Source organism: Girardinichthys multiradiatus, chromosome 5 (assembly GCF_021462225.1).
Source record: "Girardinichthys multiradiatus isolate DD_20200921_A chromosome 5, DD_fGirMul_XY1, whole genome shotgun sequence".
In the NCBI taxonomy this organism is placed as follows: domain Eukaryota; kingdom Metazoa; phylum Chordata; class Actinopteri; order Cyprinodontiformes; family Goodeidae; genus Girardinichthys; species Girardinichthys multiradiatus.
Genome location: NC_061798.1, coordinates 42306890 through 42330295, shown reverse-complemented (window position 1 = coordinate 42330295; position 23406 = coordinate 42306890). Strand labels below are relative to the sequence as shown.

Below are 23406 nucleotides of genomic sequence, written 5' to 3'. Positions count from 1 at the left end.
TCAAGTGACGTTAGAAAGCACTTGATGTAATTGAGGAGTATCACAGTAAATGGGGCGGAACACAAGTACACGTTACACAAAAAAACAAAGTTTGAAAACCCAGCATAATTTTTCTTCCACTTCACAGTTATGAGCTACTTTGTTGGTCTGTCACATAAAATCCCAACAGCATGCATAGTCTATGGTTGTGATGTGATGGAAAAGTTTGAGGGGTCCTAATACTTTTGCATGTTACTGTGTAAAAAATAACTTCTCCTCTTTCTTGCAGTGTGTCTTGGCTACTTATGGGATCTTGGTGATCACGGCTGCTGTTTACCTGATGCACAAACGAAACAAAGATGGAAAACAGACGTCTGCTTCCACGCACTGAAGCCATTAACTGAATATTGTATCATGTCAATATAAGCTACACTAATACCTCCCTGGTCATTGTGTTATTTAATTCAGGCTGAGCAGAGCGACATTTAAGTGTATTTAGCATTTTTCTCACAAGATGATCATCCTCTGGAATGAGTCTGCAGCGCATGATTGTATTTTCTCATGCCAATCAGTGACCTTCAAACTGAAATGGGAATGGAGCAATATTGCATGAGAAGGACTTGTTGAGCAAAAATGAAACTGATAGTAAGAACACTCTTTGTTAAAGATCAGTCTATACATGGTTTGCAGACTTTCAAGAAAGTACCAAGTGAAAAGTCAATGTTAATTGTCTTGTGTGATTTTTCTATTATAAACCATGTGCAGCACATTGGTCATGAGGAACCTCTGACGTGATCTGGAAAAACTGAGAACAATCACTGTTCTCAGAGTGTACTTCTCGGCAATTTTGAAAGGGAACCAGCTTAAAATAGTAATTAAAACAAAGAAGTCACCTTAATGCCAGCACTTGATATCTCAAACCACAGCGTTGAGTGTTTATTTCACTTTTCATGCATATTTGTGGCCTTGTGGTTATATTTCTTTGGGCCAAAAGCGTAAACTACATAACTGTAGAAAACTGGAACTGAAAGGGATCATTAGAACCTCAATGAATTTTAAGAGGATTTTCTGAAGTCAAGTTCTGAGTTTGACTCACTGAGACATAACAGACATAGCTGACCATAAAAAAAATCACAGCTTGGTTCGTTTTAATTCACTGATTTGTATTTGATATACATGCATTATATAAAATTATTTCTAAGTCTTAGAGTGGCATAGACATTTGCACACTTTTTGTTCCACTGCCTTATCTCACATTTAGTGGCCAGTTTCAGTCTGTTGCAGACAGTCTTGGTTTTGAAAAAAATGGACCCATTTTTAATTAATTCCTGGGTTTCTCATATCAGAGCTGCATGTTGGAGCAGTTGCTAGCAATGTTGCCTTGCACCAAAAGGTGCTGGGTTGAATTCTGGCCTCTGCATGGAGTTTGCATGTTCTCATGCCTGAGTCTAAATTGTCCGTAGGTATGAGTATGCACATTCATTGTCTTCTGTGTCTGTTTGTTGGCATGTGATGGACTGGCGACCTGTCCAGGGTGTACTCGGCCATCTGCTCAATGACGGCTGGGAATAGGCGCCAGTCCCCCGTGACCCTGCAAGGACAATAGGGTACAAACAATGGAAGGATGTTTTCGCATATCGGGGCATTTAAAAAATGTATGGGCTTTATCAGTTTCAAACTGATCTAAATCTAACCTCAAGTGTGGAAGAAAATAACAGATTCCACACTCAATATTTATTCAACAATAATGGAGCCAAAATAGAAAAGGTGTGCATCTTGAAGACCACTTGTTGCTACGTCTTAAGCTGAAAAGGGTTAATTTCCAAACTATTAGACATATACAAGTCCAACAAACTTAGTCTGCATTTAAAAAAAAACGCTTTTTAAAACCTGTTTTCTCCCTTTCCTCAAGAACCCTTGCTTTGTCAGTTATGGTCACAAAACACAAAGTAAAAATGTATTATATATTTATTTATTGTATTTTTTTATTTTTCTCTGTGCCATAAATGTCTAGTTTGTGTAGCAGCGTGACATTTTTAACTGATGGAGAAGTTTATTTTTTACCACACACACATATACGCTTAGGGCTGCTGGCAGATCACGTGATTTATAGGAATCAGGCCTGCCGATAGAGAAAGTGAAAGCAGTAACACCTGATCTGCGTTCATTTCTTCCGTTTGACTCCGCCTTTAGAAATATCGTAACCGAGTCCACGGCGTTTCTGTGAAAAGTCATTCCACCTTTTGCTTGCAAGAGAGAAGCTGCTGTTTCAGACTCCTGCTGTCGGTAAGTAGCTCCGAAACTTTAGTTGTTCCCATTTTTAATCAACATTCTGTAAAAAAGGTGTTTTATTTGCGTCAAACGTGTGAGTAGTGACGCGTGGAGCCTTGACAGTTTGTTAAATTGAGGTTATAGCAGCGCTCATAGATTCATTATGTTTCACATTTAATTGGAAAGTTACTGTAATTATTTACTAATTTCTGACTGAAGTTACCAACTCCGTGTAATTCCGTTCTCCTACAGCATTTGAACGCCTCGACAATTTGTAAGACAACACAAAAATACGCATCAGTTCCAGCAAGGCGATGGGGAGAAACATTGTTTCCACGTTTAATCCCATTTATTTAGCAGAAAAATTTTCTTTTCTTTTTGAAAGAAGGACGGAACCATTCAGACTGACAGAAACCTCACAGTCTTATTCAAAGCTAAAAGCTTTCTGAACAAAAGTCGTTACACAAATGGGGGATCTCTGGATGTGGCAAGGTTACTGTAAAAGCGATGAAACGCTGATAAAAATATGCAGCTGTTTAGTTTGACTGTGTGCAAATAAAAGTGAAACCAAAGTAGAAGTCATAAAATCAAAACTTTATGGTTTAACGCTCCTGTCACCACATTAAACTTACTGTTAGACATGCACACTTCAAGATAAAATCAGTACTTGTGAAAAGGTTAAGGCTGATACTGTTTGTGTTGTTACTGTTTTCTTGTTTAGTTGATTTGGTAAAAAAAAAAAAAAAAAATGCTTGTGTGGCCATTGACTGTTATTATGCATTAATAACTGGGGGGTGGGGGGGGGGTTCCTCCTTCCTGCCTCTATCACTTAATAATCCATGTTAAATACTACCCCCATTCGATTTCCTTCAAGATGTGAATACTTTGGATGGCTCTACATTTTTTTTAGCTTCAATGAAAGCAGTTTATTTTATTTAGGTCTAATATCACCTCACATATTCTGCTTATTAATTTTTGTTGCCTCGAGTCATACATTCAGCAGGGTGTAACAAATCCGGGTGTAATTATGGAGTCCGATTCTAATTGAATAAACAGATCAGCTCTTTTTTACTTAGTTAAGGCAAATAGAAAAACGTAAGCCAGTTTTGTGGAGGCATGACTTGTGGAGAATAATACATGGCTTTATCTCAACTCTTCTTAACCATTGCAATGCAGTTTATACTGGTGTCAGTTAGGCGTCCCTTTCAAGTGTTCAGCTAGTTATATGCTGACATACCTTTCTGATTTACTCTGGCCTCATCTTCCTTCCCTTAAAACAGTCAAACAGCTGATTTTAATTGTCCCAAAAATTAGGCGGAAACTGAGATGAGATCGGGCTTTTTCTGTTGTGGCTCCCAAATTTTTGAATACATTGCCCATGTAATGCAGGCTTCTTCGCTTCCTGTTTTTAAGTCTTTTCAAAAAAAAAAAAAAAAAATGTGGGTGTTTGTCCCAGTGTGAGTTGACATCCTCTTTTTTAATGTCTGTTCTATTTTATGAGTTATAACACATATAAAAAAGAGAAAAAATGGGCTGTAAGTTTGTTTGATGGGTGTTTTTATGATAGTTTTGGCTCCAATAGAAAAATAAGAAATTACCAGATTAGCAGCATATGTCTATAAGCTTTATCTGATCCTTGTTAAACTCATGCTGTTGGTTGTTGCCTTTGTTGTGCAAGAAATCGTCGGAGGTTTTAGTTTTCATATTTATGCCACTTGAAAGGGGGTGGGAAAGAAATTTAAATTTTCAGTGTTTAAACCAATGAAGGAATATTGGGCCAGTTCTGATCTTTGCCCAATTGATCGGTGCTACAGTTGTCTCTACTTATTTTGGCTGCAGCATAATGATGTTAAAAGGTCAAAGTTATTGGTATTTAAGTTTTTATCATAATTTGAACATTCACAATCAGTACAGAGCCAAAGTTTATCTAAATCGCAATGTTTGAAACAATTTATTTACTGTTTTTCAGTGTTCAAGGTCTGGGAAATTTATTTAAACAGTAGAACAACATTGTTATTTATTGCAACTCATAACCTCTCCAACTATGTGAATAATGTCGGACATCGCAGATTTCCTGCACATTCATTCTGCTGAACGGAGTGAAGAAATCAGCAGCTAAAGGTTTTTGATTGTTGAAAAACCAAAACTGAAATAGAATAAGCACCAGGTGACACAAAAAAAGGAATGACTTGTGTTTAAATAAGCAGTGATTTGTGGTCACATCTTGTTGCTGCCAGTTTTCAACTGTTGAAGTTGTTTTTGTAATAGGATCAGGCTGCAGAATTAGAGATTATCTTTGTTTATGCTTCTGTGACAGATGACAGAAGACATCCACGCTCTACCCTCCTTTCAGAACTTTGTGGTCCTCATAATTCATCCCAATTCAAATTAAAGCTTCATGGAGCCTCAGAGGAAACCTGGTTGCCGATGACCAAACAGAGAAGAGCCGATGATGGAGACCCTGCCTATGAAAAGAGAAGGAACCGGTGCAGCGGGAGGTCTGGAAGAGGATTCTCCATTCTAGGATGGTCAGAGACAGTCTGGACAGAACATCTGATCAGAACCATAAACGGGAGCCAGCAGCTGAGACGCAGAGCCAGAGTCACAACCCAGAGGAGTCCCGTTGGCCTGAACAAACACCAGGAAGAGTTAATGCAGAAAGCGAGGACCCTGCAGGAGCAAAGCTAGATTTTCTGCTCTGGTGCAAGCTCAGATTTGAGGAGGAGCCTGAATCCTGGAGCCTGGTAAGTATGCACTCTGGGTTCGCTTTCTGTAAATCGTTTATTGGCTTTTATTACTGCTGGCTGCTTATTTTATAAATTTTGACAGATGGTGAAGGTCAGATAAAGAAAGTAAACACAAAAATGTGTTTCTTGACTGTAACAAGCAGTAAGAACAACAACAAAACAGATAAAAAGTATAAACAAAAGAAAGCAACAGGTAATATAGCAGGGTTACCAATTTTGTTTTGACAAAAAATATAATTTTATATATGTAATGATCCATAATGCATTAATATTAAATATTTATCTCAGTGCTGCCGCTGGTGAAGATGTGGTAATTTTTTTTTTTTTAATTCTAGCTGATTTGTCCAGCATTCAGGCATTCAATAACATGTGATTGATAGAGTTCCTAGTTCCTTGACTGTTTTGCTCTGCAAAGAAGGAGTCTTAAATAATTCCCCTGTTGCAACCTTTATTTATACAGACAGAATAACTGACAACAATAGCAACAATAATCAGGCAACTAAAGCCACAGGAGTTTAAAACTAACTTGGAAATTAGCTATTAACAGACAAGGCCTGAGCACAGGCACATGACTTGTACATAGGAATAAACAGGTGGTTCATGCATACATATGTATTGTCATCCATGTTTGAACATATGTGACCATGAGTCCATATGTGCAGAGAAGGGAAAAAATTTAACTTTTAGTTGCCAAGAGTAGTACTTTGAGCGGCCCTAACAGCACCCAAGCTACATCAAGTGAGCAGAGCCAGACCCGCCCCGCAAAGGCCAAAACGCTTCCTGGAACCGGGATAAGCCAAAGAAGCCTTCACCCCAGAGAGACCGCAATGAGGATCCCAGGGGACGGAGGGATGGATAGCGCACATGAAGATTTAGTCGCATCAGGGTCCACCTGACGAGAGCAAGGAGATCTCTGATTCAATGCCATCGGATGCCCGCGTAGCCCTGGGAGCCCACAGCGTACCAGGAGGAGATCAGGACACCAGGGAGGCCGGGAGGAGTCCCTTGAAATAGCCCACCAGCTACCCCAGGACAGAATCAGAGATAGCAGGGAACCACCGCACAGGCTTCTGCTTATGTGAATGTTATTATATGCAGTGTAGTGTCTAAAATGGGAGTCTAGCTGGACTGCCCAGACGTCAGCACCCCAGGGAGCCATATCAGCCCCAAATGCCCTAAGTGTCTGGGATGCAATAAAAGTTGGGGCGTGGTGGAATGACAGCGTAGACATATTTAGGTTTAATCTAGTCTTAATTAAATAGAAGATATTCCAGAAGGTTGCAGTCTGTCAAGTTATGTCCTTTTTTAATTCTTGAATTCCTAAAAGGTTTATTGTTTTTTTTAGCTGGAGGTGATGTGAGGGTTGTCCCAGAGAGGTGTGAATTTGCATGGAGTGGTAGAATATTGTTGCATTTCCAAAATTCCCACCAGGCTGTCACAGAAGTACTAATATTTATATTTTTTTTAAAACTTTGGATGTTTAATGGAAGGTCTGATAAACGGAAAATTGTAAAATTTGGATTTCTTTACAGAAATGTCTTTCAATGTCTAACCAGCCTTCATCTTGACTGTTTTGACCTTATAAATTTCAAGAAATATTGCAATCTGCTGGCCAGATAGCAGTTATGAAAATTAGATAACTCCAAGCATTTTGTAAGTTTTTTGGCTTATCCGGGGTGATTTATCTTCCAATAAAAATGGTAAAATACACAGTTTTTTAAACTAGGTTTGGGGGTTTTATTTGGAACCACTGAAAATATTTGAAAGGACCACCACTTTAATTGTCCTTATAAGTGATATGGGTAGTGACTTCCATCAAGTGAGATCTATTGTCTTGAAAAGGGGAATATGGTTCTGATTTATTAATTCTGACCACTTAGTGGAGATATTTATACCCAAAACTTTGATACTCCCGAGTTGAAGTGGAGCTGAGACTGTGCGTACTTTATTTAGTGTCTCAGTTCCTACATTATCTCCAGAACTATGGAGAAGTATGAAATTTGGTTCTTCCAGATCTGGCTGATAATATAAAAACATAAAAACTGAGTTTGGAAAATTCCTCACATCTTCAACCCATATTTCTTATTACCTTTTTCAAAAGACAACATTTTTTTGAAGAGATTGCTTAAAAAACGGCTTTTTAGATTTCCTCCCCAGGTATTTCTCGAAATATTTAAATATAAATGTATTTCATCCCATCAGTTCAAAACATGAAACTCATAAATATTTCAGCACGCACAGAGTAATATATTTCAAAAGCCTTTTTTTTGTAGTGTTGATGATTATATCCTACAGCTAATAAAAAATAATAATTCTGTTTCTCAGAAAAATTTGATTATTACATCAGACCAATGAAAAATGATATTTGATACATAAATGTTATGAACTTCACAATCATGGGTACTGACTTGACAGCTGTACAAAAGACAGCTATTGACAAGCTCCACAAGGAGAATGAGCCATTGCTAAAACATCCGATTGTTTACAGAGTGCATATTAATGGAAAATTGAATGGAAGGCAAAAGTGTTGTAGAAACAAGAGAAGTTATAATACTGGCTCATTCTTTTCCACATTGTTGGGTCTGATGTTTCTTCTCTTCCTCTTGGCAATAGCCCATATTGCCCTACATGGAGTTTGCCAGCGAGTCCAGCATGGATGCGTCTGTGTGTGGTGGCTCTTAAAGCACTGACTCCTGCTGCAGTTGCCATCTTGTATATCTCCCCCCAGAAAAACCTCCTCTTGAGGCTGCTGTTGTTCCTGCTGCTGCTACTTCACTTTTTCCTCCCATTAAGCTTTCCATTAATGATGGTGTCAGTGACTGTCTGCTGGAAAAAAAACTAATTGCTATTTTCATAACAAGCTTGTCATTTACTGCTCAGTAAATCTCTAATGTTTAAGTAGCACTTCATAGTTTTACTCTAATAATCTAATCTGACTTTAAACTGAGGATTAAGACCAGAAAAGAGTTGTGGGCTGCACAGTGGCACAGTTGGTAGCGCTGTTGGCTAGCAGTGAGAAGGTCCTCGGTTCATCTCCCGGAATGCATGGAGTTTGCATGTTCTCCCTGTGCATTCGTGGGCTCTCTCCAGGTACTCTGCCTTCCTCCCACAGTCCATAAACATGACTGTTAGGTCACTTGGTCTCTCTAAATTGCTCTTAGGTATAAATGGGTGTGTGCTTGATTGTGTGTCTCTGTGTTGCCCTGCGATGGACTGGTGACCTTTCCTGGGTTCACCCCGCCTCTCAACCGTAGACCTCTGGAAATGGGCACTAGCCCCTCCTCCAGTATAGAAAATGGATTGAAATGGATATAAATGTTGTTGCCTCCCTGCATTGCATTAAATATTTAGGAAAATGTTTTAATTTTTAGTCTGGAATCCTAAAATAGGAAATCTGTAATAGATTTTTCTTACATTATTCTTACAGCAATGCAACAAGAATAATTAAACTGTTGTTTTTATTTTTTTGTTTGAATGTTTGAAGCCTTTATCGGAGTGGATTTTGAACCATATCGTAGAGGCTTTCGTCGGCAAACCTTTTAGACCTGTGCAGAAAATAGTGTTAGTATTATATTGTTTTATTGCCGTCAGCAATAAATGTGATCTCAAAACGAACTATAAAAATAAAAACTTAAACTTGATTCATTGCTTAAGGGATAGGTGAAAAGTGAAAGTAGAAATCAAAGCCTGTCTTTCTGCTGTGAGTTTCTGTTAAGGTTTAAAAGAGAGTATTTAAGATTTCACAGTTTGATAGACTCCAGAAGGTCATTCCAACATTCCAGGAGGCTGCTTTTGTTGTTCTAACAAAAGGAAAGTAACATGTAAAGGTCTGAAGAAGCTAAATGGAACGATGATGGATTGAAAGACTATTTCATATCAAATTTACGAACAAGGACTTGAAGAGCAGCTTTAAGGAGTCACAGCAACGAGTTTAAATACTTTGTAAAAAACATTAGAAGTTCTTGCTGGAGCTTTCACAAAATGATTTTTATTACTCAGATCATTCTGCAAATTATTAACGTCAATAAACAAACCCCTCGAGGCTATGGAGGTAAATTTGTCTCAATATTATTCAATCAAACAAAAAACTAATCTCAATCAAAAAATATTAAGTTGTGATCAAAACTTTCAGAGTTGTAACAATTTATTTTTTTTAAATGGAATATTTTATTTTGGGGAGAAAAAAAATAGTTTGAAAAAACGTTTTTTGATTAAAATTACTCGTTTTTTCTCACAAAGAGAAAAAAGTTATTTGCAAAACATAAACTTTTATTTGCGCAGGTCAAAAATCTTTGGTTACGAGTCTCGCTCTTTTGGTTTTGACGCTCTCTGTTTTTGGTTTAACTCATCGAATTTTGAGTTCTGGAAACATGAACTTCCTGGGCGGGGCCTAAAGACGAACGATGTAAGACGTTTCCCTATTGGTTAGCGCTGACTAAAGCGGCCGCTCGAACTGCAGAGCTTGCAGCGTCGCTTCACTGAGGAGACATTAACTGTACAGAAGAAAACTGCGGTCAAGTGAGCCGACAGTCAGAAATACGCGGTCATGCCAGCCGACACCAGTTCTCTTTTAAAGATTAGCGTCGCGCATACAAGGTTCATTACAGTAATGGAGCAGAAAGGACGCCGATCCTGGCAACGGTTGAGAAAATAAGAGGAAAACAGAAAAGTAACCTACAGAACATTTATATTAATTACATTTTTTACAACTTTCACATTCATGTTTTATGTAAAAGAATAAATATTTAATATTTTACTGTACAGTTTTGGAGAAATACACAACTCAATGTACCTCAAAATGCTCAACCATTATATGCATTTGTCCCACTTTCAGGAATTTATTTCTCCAAAACCAAGAGAGGTGACAACACAATCTCTTCAGATTATATTAGAGGGTTATCTATATTATAACCAGAATTAGTATTTCATAATTTCACTGTAGATTTCTGGAGAAATACACAACTACCCCAACAAAGTACCACAAACGCTTCTTTTTGGTGCGTTCGATGAGGTCCTGTGAGAAGTGGTCTGGACAACTTAAAGTGCAAGAGCATCCAGATCTCCTCTGACTTCTCCTGGACCGGAAACGCCCCTCGCCTGTTGAAGAAGGTACAACAACAGCTCTTCTTCATCTCCTCAGCTGCTTACAGATGTCTACAGGGCCACGGTGGAAAGCACTCTGTGTCTCAGCAGGACAGTGTGGTGAGGGAACTGCACAGGAGAGGAAGGAAGTATCACAGGTTGTGAGGACAGCACACAGGATTATGGGATGGCGTCTGCCCGACATGGATTCTGTTTTATACTACACTTGGGGTAGTTGTGTATTTCTCCAAACCTTTACAGTAAAATGATGAAATATTAATTCTGGTTATAATATAGATGACCCTGCGCCTTGTATGCGCGACGCTAATCTTTAAAAGAGAACTAGTGTCGGCTGGCATGACCGCATATTTCTGACTGTCAGCTCACTTGACCGCAGTTTTCTTCTGTACAGTTAATGTCTCCTCACTGAAGCGACGCTGCAAGCCCTGCAGTTCGAGCGGCCGCTTTAGTCAGCGCTAACCAATAGGGAAACGTCTTACAGCGTTCGTCTTTAGGCCCCGCCCAGGATGTTCATGTTTCCAGAACTCAAAATTCGTTGAGTTCAACCAAAAACAGAGAGCGTCAAAACCAAAAGAGCGAGACTCGTAACCAAAGATTTTTGACCTGCGCAAATAAAAGTTTATGTTTTGCAAATAACTTTTTTCTCTTCGTGAGATCAAAAAAAGTTTTTTCAAACTATTTTTTTTTCTCCCCAAAATAAAATATTCCATAAAAAAAAAATAATTGTTACAACTCTGAAAGTTTTGATCACAACTTAATATTTTTTGATTGAGATTAGTTTTTTTTTTATTGAGATTAGTTTTTTGTTTGATTGAATAATATTGAGACAAATTTACCTCCATACAAGGCGCCCTGACAGAGACATCTCTTAAAAATAAATGGAAATAATTCTTAACATACTTATAAATACTGTGCTGTGAAAAGGTATTTGCCTCTGAGAGTTTTCATTTTTCTGCCGCAGATCATAAAGGACAGCTTCAGTAAATACAAAATGCATTTTTTTAACAATTAATTTACTCACTTGCTAATGCGTTGGTACTCCAGTGAATCATTGTGGGAGCCATTAAATAAATACTTTTTCACACCACTGTGAGAGATGTTTTACTTAATATAGTTACTTAATGTTGGAGAAATATCGAACAGTGTGATTTTGTCCCCATTCAGCTGACCTGGAGGGTCTTGTCAGGTTATGAATAGAGTTGTACAAAAAAACATGAAATAAAGACAAAAACAAGCCAAGCATCCAGGAAAACAGTTTGATTATCTAAGCTAGAAAACTCATACTTACTGTAAACTACAAACTATGTTGAGCTCTGAGTACTTTTTTTTCATTGTAATGTGTGGCTGGAAGTTCCTCTGCAGCAGTGATTCAATGTTTGGACAAAGCCATATGTGGTTGGCAATAATGTGGGGATTTTCAGGCTCGCTTTATCATCAGCTCTGCAGATCTTGGGTTTGGATGGAAAATGAATTAAAGTAGTTCCTTCTGACATGCTCGACTTTGCATAATGTTGCTTTCTGATAGGTGCAGAAAACCAGATTTTTCACCAGATATCTGTTGTTATTTTTCACTCCCGATTGTGGATCTCTGCTAAAATACACATTACAGTTTCAGAGCAATAATGCCTCAAGTCACTGCATAGAGGCCATGAAACACTGGAGCAAGTCACAGTTTTCTAGTTGCTGAGAGTGACTCAAACATGCAGCTGGATGTAAGTCAAGATTTAGCAGCTAGCAGGTCTGATTCTGAGAGAATCACCAATCAGATTCAGATCCTGGAGTCCAGAGAACAAGTTTATTCCTTCCATCCATCCATCCATCCATCCATCCATCCATCCATCCATCACTAAACTAGCCACTAGATGTACTCTAAAAATCTCATAATTCTGATTTAGAAGGAACTTTCGTACATCAAAGTGGCAAAGACTGGGTCCTTTGGACAATAAAGGACATAAAAATACTTTAGGTGAAATTATGTTATGAAATTATGTTGGCTTATCTGAGATAAATGTGATTTTCAGAAAATATTTAATCACCTTCAACTCTACTGTCTGTTGGTCCCTGCATTTTACGATCAAAATTTTCAGAGAAACTAAATTACTGCATTCTTCTAATGCAACCTAATACCTGTCCCTCTGTTATCTGAGAGGGAAGTAGCTGGTTGAAGGAAGTCAGGAATTCACCCTGTTTATTCAGACTAAAATGAGTCCCTGGATTCTTCCGTTCAGGGATGTGACCTGTGCTGTTGCAGGGCCAGCTGTGAGGAAAGCCTTTTGTTAATGGCTGTAAGGACATGTTTGATTTATTATTCATTTTGTTCTGCTGCAGCCAGAGACAAGTGCTGACGCTGACAGCTTGCCTACACACCTCCGTCCATTTACCAGCTCTGCAGAGTATCAGCTGGTAAAACTCACCTACCTGCAGCTGCAGCAAAGTGGTTACTACTGGGGGCCGATGACCATGGAGGAAGCACACAAAAGACTCACTCACGCACCCCTGGGAACGTTCCTCCTCAGGTACCATCACACCTTACTTTCACTTCGTTATCCTGGTTTTACTGCAGTTTTTCTGTTGTGTTTGTCTGCTGGTTTTTAGTCGGATCAGTTGGAGGAATACCAGGAGCAGAAATCCCAAAAGACAGAAATTTAACCTTTTTCTTAGAATTTAGTTTAAAATTTATTTTAAAAAAATCATTATCCAGTTAGCATATAGTTGAAAACACGCTCAGACACACGTAAAGCCCTATTAGATGAGATATTCCAAATTGTTTTGAAATATTGAGATTCAGATCTTTTCACAAACCTCTGAAACGAGTCTACACTCACTGGTCACTTTATTAGGTACACGTCATTAGTATACCACCTCCTTTTGTCTTCAGAACTGCATCAATTTTTCATGGCATGGATTCAACAACATTCCCCAGAGATTTTCATCCAGATAGACATGATATGATCACACAATTGCTACAGCTGTGGTTGCAGCTCATCCATGATGCCACCAGCCTGAACTGTTGATACAAGGCAGGATGGCTGCATGCTTTCATGTTGTTTCCGTTGTCTATTTACAGATGGTATTTCACAGACCTTGGTTGTAACAAGTGGGTATTTGACCTACTGTTGCCTTTCTGTCATCTCAAACCAGTGTTACCATTCTCTTCTGATATCAACAAGGCATTTTCTTCCACACAACTGGAGCTCACTGAATATTTTCTATTTTATAGACCACTCTCTGTGAACATGAAAGATGGTTCTGGGTGCAAATTCCAGTAGATTAGTAATTTCTGGAATATTCAAACCAGACCATATAGCACCAACCATGCCATGTTCAATGTCACTTAAATCCCCTTCTTCCTCAATCTGCTGCTCGCTTAAAAGTGGTGTATCTAATAAAGTGGTTGCTGAGTGTAAATCACTTGTGGGTTGAAAACACCTCAGAATCCCTCAAAATGAACTGGAAAATGTCCCTGGAAAGACAAAGGTTTGGGTTTCCTTCCTGGACGTCTTCTGTGCTAAGGAGGTGTTTCAGCTGAAGCGCATTAGATGCTTTGTATTTGTGCCTTTACATCCTGGAGCAAATATCCATACAGATTTACAATGATATATTTGGGAGACAATTAATAGTAGTTTTCAGAATTGGTGAACATGTTACTTGTTTCCACACTAAGGTGCAGACTTATGGGACAGTCCTTGTTGCCGTGTTTTCACAGGGACAGTGGCCAGCCGGACGTTTTCTTCACTCTGAGCTACCAAAGCGAGGACGGCCCCACCAGCGTCCGTGTCCAGCTGAACAACCTGCTCTTCAGTCTACACGGCAGCCAAAAGACTTTCACTTCACTCTTCGCTCTGCTCGCCTTTTACACCAGCTCGCCCTGCAAGTTGACTGAGCCCTATCGCCGGCAGCGGCCCGAGCGCCTAAAGCAGATGTGCAGGAGAGCTCTTGTACAAACGCATGGCGTTGAAAGTATACGCACCTTACATGGACTCAGCCCTGATGTTAAAGCATATGTCTGTGCGTACCCGTACTGTACATAAACAACCCTGTGGACATAGTGCCTTTTGCTGTTTTTAGATAACCTTTATTAAGTTAAAGGTGATGCATTTTTTTATAATGCTGCAGACAATTTGGTACCACATGTAGTGACCATATAAAGTATTTCATCCACAACATCATTGTATGTTTTACACAGTACACACTCCACTTAATCACATTATTTTTTATAGTAAGAAGCAAAGTGATGCTGCATTGACAAGACAAAGATAAATCATTTCTGACCATTTTGCACCTTTAATGTGACATATACCCTTTCAGGGTTAAATAAAATGATATTATGAGACTGCATAAGTGTGCACACCTGCCGTCATTCAAACGGCTTCTGATTAACCCCCCAAAAAAGTTCAGTTGTTTTAGTAGGCTTTTCCTGGTCTGCTGAGAGTTTCTGGAGCATCAGAGGGATCTCAATGTCAAAATGTAGGAGAAAGGGGCATAAGAAGTTCCAAGTCATTAGAAAAACACCCTGGATTATAGTGAGGACGGTTATTATCAAGTACAAAAAAAATAGCGCAAGGTATTGAACCTCATTTCAAAACTGATTTGAACTAATTAGACAAGACTTCAAACAGGTTTACAGCAACATTACGGGAGAATCTTTGGCAAGTACTGGCAGTGTGAAAAGAAAAAGATCTAAATCCTGCAGAATCTTGAAAAAACACATTTAATGTCTCCACAAAGCTTCTGGGAACCATGGTGGTGGCAGCATCATTATTTGGGGCCTTTTTTTCTCCAGCCAAATCTTTTGTGAAGGTGGAGGCAGCAGTTCCAAATAGGAGTCAGTGTTTGCACAAAAATCCTTCAAGCTTCTGCTAGAAAGCTAAAGATGAAGAGGAACTTGATACTTGATCTTTCAACACAACAGCAATGCAAAGCATGCATCCATATCAGTATAGCTTCACCAGAGGAAGATTAAATATTTGAATATGCCCAGCTAGAGTCCAGATGTGAATTGGATTTAAAATGTACGGGTTGATCTGTCGCCGTGGTTACAACCTGCCCTCACATTCCAAAAAACATTTTGCGAAGTGGAGCGACATGATGGCCATGCTGATGGACTCAAACCCAAAAAGACAGAGTGTAAAGTTTCAGATTAAGGGTATGCCAATTCATCCATCCATCCATCGTCTATACCTGCTTATCCTTGCAGGGTCACGGGGTGCCTGGTGCCTATATCCAAGCGGGGTATACCCTGGACAAGTCACCAGTCCATCACAGGGCCTGCCCATTAATGCAACAAAATGATTTCACTTTTTTAATTTTTACTTTTGCCCCTACAAGGTTTTTGTTTATTTCTTACAGCTAAATAATTTGTCATGGTCTCCTCTTTTCTACAACACAAAAAAGACATTTTAACAACAGTGTGCAAATGTTTTAGATCAACTATATTAAAAATCCTGATGCAAACAAGTAAACTTCTAATTTAAGATGTTTTCAGGCCAAATGTTGCATCATTGTACCTCATCTAAATACGGTTATGTGGAGAAGCCGATGCAAGTGTCTTTTAGGTTAATACATCTTTGATCAGGGGTGTGTTTATCATTTTATTTCAGAAAGACGAAAAATGAATTTCCAAGGCATCACACGGATAATTACATGATAAGTTACTGTGCAACTAATGTTACAAAATAAGAAATGCAAATCTTACATTTCATCGTATTTCTCATGCAGCGTTTTCATTATTGCTGCCCCTGAAATATGCTCCTCTACACATTTGAAGATGGGAACACTTCAGTTAAATTAAGATTCGCAAGAAGCTTTGTTTATTTTTTTGGCTTTTTTTTTTTCCTTTTTAAGGCTGTTTAGCACCCAGTGTTAAATTTTGTTCTATCCTGTGTGTCTACTTATTTACTATTCATTGGACATGAGATCTTAAGTACAAATCAAACTGTTATTGTGCACTGAGTCTGAACATCACAACTTGGAGTCATTTGATTTAACTGATGTGTGCAATTTGAAAATTAGACTCCTAACACTTGAAATAATTGTGTGCCTGTATCTGTATAAATGCATATTTTGGTACAAAATGCAGCTATTCAAGAGCATGATCCTTTTTCTAAAAGTTTTTGAATTGTGTTGATGAATATTTTTCTGGAAAATTTCTTATAATATGATTGCATCAATATTTATTTTAGGTCATGCTCTTTTTAATTCTTTGTTAATTTCTCATTCAACCACTCATACAGCTGGATAAATAAAACAGATTGACATAGCTGAGAAAAGTTCAGCTGTTTTTTTGCCTTGAGTTGCTTTTTGTGTGACACTTTCAGGAATGATGGATCTGACTGGGAAAGAAATGGAAATATACGAACCCACCACATACCGCAATATACTTGTGGTATGAAAATATGCATGCAAGGTGGACAGGGTTTTTTGTGTAGCACTGTTGATCTTTGATTGGTGTTTCTTTGAAAAAAAACAGTAGCTGAAGCTCACTCATGTTTGATGCAAAGCGCCTGTGAACAGTGATTTTTAAGTATTGCTCAATTCTCAATTGAATTTAGGTGTGGACTTTGACTAGACAATTCTAACACATGAATATGCTTCGATTTATACAGTTTAATTGTAGCGCTGGCTGCATTTTTAGGGCTGTCAATCTGTAAAGTATTCTTTGCCGCGGTCTCAAGTATTTTCCAATATCTAACAGTACTGACCTGGATATTGCTCCATCTGTCTTCCAATCAACTCTGACCAGTTTCCCAGTCCCTGCTGTTTGATCATCCCCACACCATAATGCTGCCCACACCATGCTTCACAGACTACATTACACACAATCCATTTACTAATTAGGTAACTTCTAAAGGCAATTAGTTGAGCTGAATTTTATTTAAAGGGTGTCAGAGTAAAGGGAGCTGAATAGAAATGCACAGCACACTTTTAAGATTTTTCTGTAAAAGCATTTGAATACAATGCAACATTTGCACTTTTATATTATTCTCCATTTTGTGTTGCTTTGTCACATAAATTCAGATAACATACATGGGTTGGACAATGAAACTGAAACACCTGTCATTTTATTGTGGGAGGTTTCATGGCTAAATTGGACCAGCCTGGTAGCCAGTCTTCATTGATTGCACATTGCACCAGTAAGAGCAGAGTGTGAAGGTTCAATTAGCAGGGTAAGAGCACAGTTTTGCTCAAAATATTGAAATGCACACAATATTATGGGTGACATACCAGAGCTCAAAAGAGGACAAATTCTTGGTGCACGTCTTGCTGGCGCATCTGTGACCAAGTCAGCAAGTCTTTGTGATGTATCAAGAGCCACGGTATCCAGGGTAATGTCAGCATACCACCAAGAAGGACGAACCACATCCAACAGGATTAACTGTGGACGCAAGAGGAAGCTGTCTGAAAGGGATGTTCGGGTGATAACCTGGATTGTATCCAAAAAACATAAAACCACGGCTGCCCAAATCACGGCAGAATTAAATGTGCACCTCAACTCTCCTGTTTCCACCAGAACTGTCCATCGGGAGCTCCAGAAGGTCAATATACACAGCCAGGCTGCTATAGCCAAACCTTTGGTCACTCATGCCAATGCCAAACGTCAGTTTCAATGGTGCAAGGAGCGCAAATCTTGGGCTGTGGACAATGTGAAACATGTATTGTTCTCTGATGAGACCACCTTTACTGTTTTCCCCACATCCGGGAGAGTTACGGTGTGGAGAAGCCCCAAAGAAGCGTACCTCCCAGACTGTTGCATGCCCAGAGTGAAGCATGGGGGTGGGTCAGTGATGGTTTGGGCTGCCATTTCATGGCATTCCCTTCGCCCAATACTTATGCTAGATGGGCGCGTCACTGCCAAGGACTACCGAACCATTCTTGAGGACCATGTGCTTCCAATGGTTCACCAGATCTAAATATTTTTGGGCCACTTTGGGGTGTTTTGGAGGAGCGAGTCAGGAAACGTTTTCCTCCACCAGTATCACGTAGTGACCTGGCCACTATCCTGCAAGAAGAATGGCTTAAAATCCCTCTGACCACTGTGCAGGACTTGTATATGTCATTCCCAAGACGAATTGACGCTGTATTGGCCGCAAAAGGAGGCCCTACACCATACTAATTAATTATTGTGGTCTAAAACCAGGTGTTTCAGTTTCATTGTCCAACTCCTGTAGTATCCCATTGAATCTTGTGGTTGTAATGTATAAAACTGAAAAGGTTCTGAGCACCTTTGGACGGTACTCTATATGTTTTCTGTACATTTCAGGAGTTGAACTCAAATCCATTTTAGAAGGAACGATTAATAAACTTGGTCAACAGTGTGTATCTATTTCTGTGCAATCAGTTTATTATCAGATCAGTTGTTATCTGGCGTGGGAGACCCTGTGGTCTTATTACTGGGTTAATCCTGTCCTGCATTAGGCTGACTGCCAACTGAAGACTTTTCTGCCCTTTATATCAGGCATCCTTTCGGCTCTGTTTCAGCTCTGTGCAGTGTGTCGGTACACACTGTGTAGCTTGTACATTTTTTGACATCAAGTCATCTGTTCCACTTCCTGTCCTAAATCTGACTGAGGATGGCCCCTTTAGACTTAAATTAGTAGCAAGAATACACACACGCACACACACTTTTCTGGTCCTCAATTTATTTTTCTCATTAACCTTATCAGGTTGATAAAACCCCCTGACAGTTTAAGTCAAGAGCAATCTACAGTCAAATTCAGTAAATTTATTTCTGTTAATTATGATGATTTTCCGCTTACACCAAATGAAAATAAGACATTTTAGTTTACAATATTGCATCACACCAATAAAAAACATTCATATACAGAAATATGGGCTTAATGAAAAGTATGTTTAATTCTGGCTTTTAATCTGACAAACGAGCCTCGTCGTATTCTAATTTATTAAGTGACCGTAAGTGGGGAGCTCGATTAAAAGTATGGTGGTCCAGAAGAAGCACAATTCAGTAAATAAATAAATGTGTCCTAAGGGGATTAAATGTATTTGTTTAAAACAAGTACATAGCTAATTAAAACTAAAAAAATATTTTATTTACAGAAAGCATATTTGTCACTATTTTTGTCATAATCATAATTATGTCATAATGGTTTCATGCTGCAAAACATAATTTAATTTTGACTTTCAGCCGCCTCATTAAGTCTGTGGGCGGGGCTACCACTGGTCTAGCCGATAAAATTGGTGACTGGTTGTGCATGTTAACCAATCAAATGTTAGGGTCTATTTGATGACCTGCAGTGACAGTTTAAAATATTTCATGGTCAAATGCAAGAGAGGAATGATGAAATAAATATCGAACTAATTTGATAATGTGTCAACATGTAATAAGAATATTTTTATTATTACATTAATAAATACATTTCACAGTTAAATATTTATAATTTTTTGTAATTATTGTCACACTTAAATATTATTGATTATTGGTTAAATCTATTAAAAAAAACGTTATTTAAATTAAAATGTGCGCCTAAATAAATTACAATATCATTTGAGAAAAATTAAACTCATATATAAATAAATTATAATATATTAAATTCACTACACACAGCATGAATAGTTTAACAGATGACTGCTACTTACAGTTCATGAAAACCCAAAAGGGAATTTCTCAAAAAATTATATCACATAAGACCAATAAAAATTGACTTTTAATACAGAAATGTTGGCCTGCTGAAAATGATGTCCATGTACAGTAAAATATATGCGCTCCTACTAGATCTGGGCTCCTTTTGCATGAATTTCTACAGCATTGCTTGGGTGTGGTATGGAGCCAATCAGTCTGTGGCTTTGCTGAGGTTAGGGTTAGAGGAAGCCCAGGTTGCTTTAATAGTGGATATCAGCTTCTCTGTATTGGCTCTGGTGTCTCTAATCTTCCTCTTGACAATACTCCAAAGATTCTTTATGAAGTTTAGGTACAGGCAATTTGTTGGCCAGTCAAGCCTAGTGATACCATGGTCATTAAAACAGGTATTGGTTCTTTTGTTATCTTGGATAGGTGGGTTCCTGGTAGATGACTGCACTTTGACTTTGGACTTAATTAAACACATGGACCAACATCTGCAGATATTATGGCTCCCCCAAATCTTCATTGATTGTGAAAACTTCACACTGGACCTGAAGTAACTTGGATTCTGTTGATCCACTGTTCCTCCAGACCTGGGACCTTGATTTACAAAACAAATTCCTATTTTTACTTTCACCTAAAAAGAGTATGTTGTCTTAGAAGTAGCTTAACACAACAAATGGCATAGTTGTAGCCCACTGGTACTGGATACATCCATGCCTTGTGTATGGCTTCCCCAAACTCTTGAATGGGCACTACTTTACGGTCCTCTGAAGGCTGCTGTTGGGTCTGCTGCTTATTGAGCTATCTCTACCACACTTTTTCCTTCCATGAAACTTTCCATTAATTTTCTTGGATACTCTGTGAATGCCTGCTTCATTACTAATGGTCTCTTTGTGGCTTTACATTCTTTTGGGTAGTCAGAGGGCCTGCTGGACAACTCTCAACCCAACAGCAGTATCCCATGATTTTCTGGTCTACCGCAATATTCAAATATTCATGGATTAAAAAAAGACTTTATTTTTTAGGTTTTTTATGAATTAATTTATGTACACGTAAAAATAGATTTAATAATTTCAGCACTGTGTCACTGTGCTGCACTAAATCATACAACTTGACCTGTTTTTGTGAAGAAGGTGACCCAGAACCCTCTCCCACATTCAGTCGCGCGCTGTGAATGCACGCGCCTGGCCGGACTACATCGTAACGATTTGTATCAACTTGTGCTGCCGCAGAACAACAACTGGACTGACACGTTTTGAAGTGCCCCTTGCTTTGCTTATGTAATAAATATAGCCGAACTGTGGCAGTTTGGCGTGTCAGTGCGCTTGCGTGGACGTGGCGCGAGCTGGTCCATCGCGGCGCGGGGACTCAGGCGGCGGCGGTGACACGCCAAACAAACATCCACGGACCGCAAGGCTCGTGAAGGTTTTCAGCGGTGCAGGGGGGCGGTTTTGACCCGAAGGTGCACGAGGGCGCTGACGCTCCACCGCTATTCACGCGCGGAACGCACGCAGACCCGGTGAAGTCGTCACGGGGGGGTTAGAGTCTGTGGAATCTGTCGCGAGCTATTGCGGACTGCGTTTGCCAGCGGAGGTGCGACATCGACCTGCGCTGGAGGCTGTGGCCGAATCCGGAGCATCCCACTCCAGCGCAGCAGCATCCGTTCATCCCGACATCCGCCAGCTCCAGGTCCAGCGGGAGGCCAGGGAGCGGCGGCAGGATGTAGCGGCGGATTAACGGAGGAGAGAGGGGCGCTCAGAGGAAGAGAGCTGGACCGAGTGGACCGGGGCGGGACGGAGGGGACATGGGGAAGGACCAGGAGCTTCTCCAGGCCGTGAAGACCGAGGACCTGCTGACAGCTCAGCGGCTTCTACAGAGACCTCGGCCAGGAAAAGCTAGTTAGTGTCCATCTATTTCCTATCCTTCTGTCCATGACACACACACACACACACACACACACACACACACACACACGCCTGTCATTTCCAGGTCAGGACAGTGCAAGCTCAATCTATTGTAATGCCTTTAACCTAAATGTTTAACAGTGTTTGTATGGGTGTGCTGTGCTCGTGCAGACGTGTGTGTTTGACGTTGAGAATGCGATAGTGATGACGTTGCACATGTGTGAGAGCAGTCATCATCAGGATGTAATTAGAAATTAAGCGAGCTTGTCACCCCATCCTCTACAATTAGGCATTTGAGTTTCCATCTGCATGAATGCACAGAAATATATGTACTAATATGTCCTGTCCACAGTGGGGATGATGTGCAGATGTGGGAGAGGTAGAAGGTCCTGCACTGCTCTGGGACATTGAGGGGGATTATTGGTGTGTGAAGATGCCAGATGTTAGTGGGAATAAATGTGATGATTGTAAAAGTACACATGCAGACATTTTCATGGAGCGTGAGTGTGCTCCTAACATGGATTCAGCTGGGACTTGAGGTGATAATTAGATTTCAATTACAGCTTTGAAACTGCTCTCCTCCTCTCCCATCTCATCAGAAGCAACCCCCCCCCCCCCCGCCTTTTCCTCCTCCTCTTCTGTCACCTACTTTCCTCTCTGCTCCCCCTTCACCTCCTCTCGTGCGTATGTGTGCATGTTTGTCTATGATGAACATCGGCGGCAGTGCCATGGAAAAGGAAAATGCTTCTCTCCTCAAATGCCAGAACAAATCAGCTCCGAGGGCTCAGGCCGCTGCACACTGACAAAGCAGGGGGCTGAGGGTGGAAGAGGAGGAGGAAGAGGAGGAGGAAGAGGAGGGCTGTGGTGGCACGTGAGGGTGCAGGACAGAAGGATTCACACAGTGCAGGGAGGCGAGGAGACAGGGTGTGTTGGAAGGAGTTTAAAATGTGTGTGTGTGCACAGGTTTCTGTTTGAATAATTAAACAGTAAGCCAGGTCTCCCTGCTGGAGGATTGTTGCCTCCACAAACACACAATTCCAAACAGTCTGCACACACACAACCACAGGCAAGCATGTTCAGAGACACACTTCACACGCTGGGTGTTAGTCATGTGCTTGGCTGGGTTTGTATTATTAATAGAATGCTAATGAAGTTCAGAGCAGCAGTGCAGCAGGTTAGAGGGGTGGATGGGGAGTCATTTAGGTGGTTATTAGTGATGCTAAAGTGGAATTTGGGTGGGATTGAGGTCACTAAATTGTACTGGTTTTCACAAATCACAAAATGTGTTTTAACTTATCTGTTTAGTTACTATTAACAGTTTAGACCAGGTTTAACAAGTCCATATATGGCCATTTTCATGCATACCTAATTCTAAAATGGTCCTACTTAAAGATGCACTGATCACATTGCATTTGATCTATAGGATTTATCTATGTGTTTTTTTTATTTTTTGGGGGGGGGGGGGTGCGCAAAATCAGGTTTCTGACTGATTGGTGCATCTCTAGTCCTGTTGCCTAAAAAGCATTCAAGTTCATAGTTTTTACAAGTAGAATAAATGTTTTATAAATCTCAAATTGTGTTTTAAAGAATGTCTATTCAGTGTAGAGTCAGCATGGCCTAGTGTTCAAGGTAGCGGTACCATAAATTACCAAAGTTTTAAAAAGTTACAGTTTTAAAACTGCTAAGATTTCCCATGGTATCCTTTCTACAGATTAAAGCGTTGTTAACAGGGATACCAGAGTAAGTGACCAAGGTTTTCTCCAAATGTATGGAATTTAGAGGGATGTAGCGCTCACCCTCCCCTACGCACTGCTGGTAATTT

The 23406-nt window shown here is 39.7% G+C and overlaps 2 protein-coding genes across 5 annotated transcripts in view; both read left to right on the top strand.

Moving 5' to 3' along the window:
* Window positions 1-1260: 1260 nt before the first annotated feature.
* LOC124868645 (suppressor of cytokine signaling 1-like) lies at window positions 1261-16372 on the top strand. Of its 2 annotated transcripts, XM_047366116.1 has the most exons (5): window positions 1261-1586; window positions 2173-2265; window positions 4568-4994; window positions 12429-12616; window positions 13807-16372. In XM_047366116.1, exons 3-5 carry the CDS (start codon window positions 4776-4778, stop codon window positions 14129-14131), a joined length of 732 nt encoding a protein of 243 aa, XP_047222072.1. In that variant the 5' UTR covers window positions 1261-1586; window positions 2173-2265; window positions 4568-4775; the 3' UTR covers window positions 14132-16372. The 2 variants fall into 2 exon arrangements, with proteins under 2 accessions (XP_047222072.1, XP_047222073.1); XM_047366117.1 differs by lacking the exon at window positions 2173-2265.
* A 4510-nt stretch (window positions 16373-20882) lies between these two features.
* The window catches only part of si:dkeyp-9d4.3 (caskin-1), a 65584-nt gene continuing 63060 nt past the window's right edge, over window positions 20883-23406 (top strand). For 2 of the 3 annotated variants that reach the window (XM_047365912.1, XM_047365911.1), the window contains exon 1: window positions 20883-21578. In XM_047365912.1, the coding sequence (XP_047221868.1) occupies window positions 21485-21578 (94 nt within the window). In that variant the 5' untranslated portion in view covers window positions 20883-21484. The remainder of the gene's footprint in view (window positions 21579-23406) is intronic. The other variant, XM_047365913.1, reaches the window with a different exon arrangement.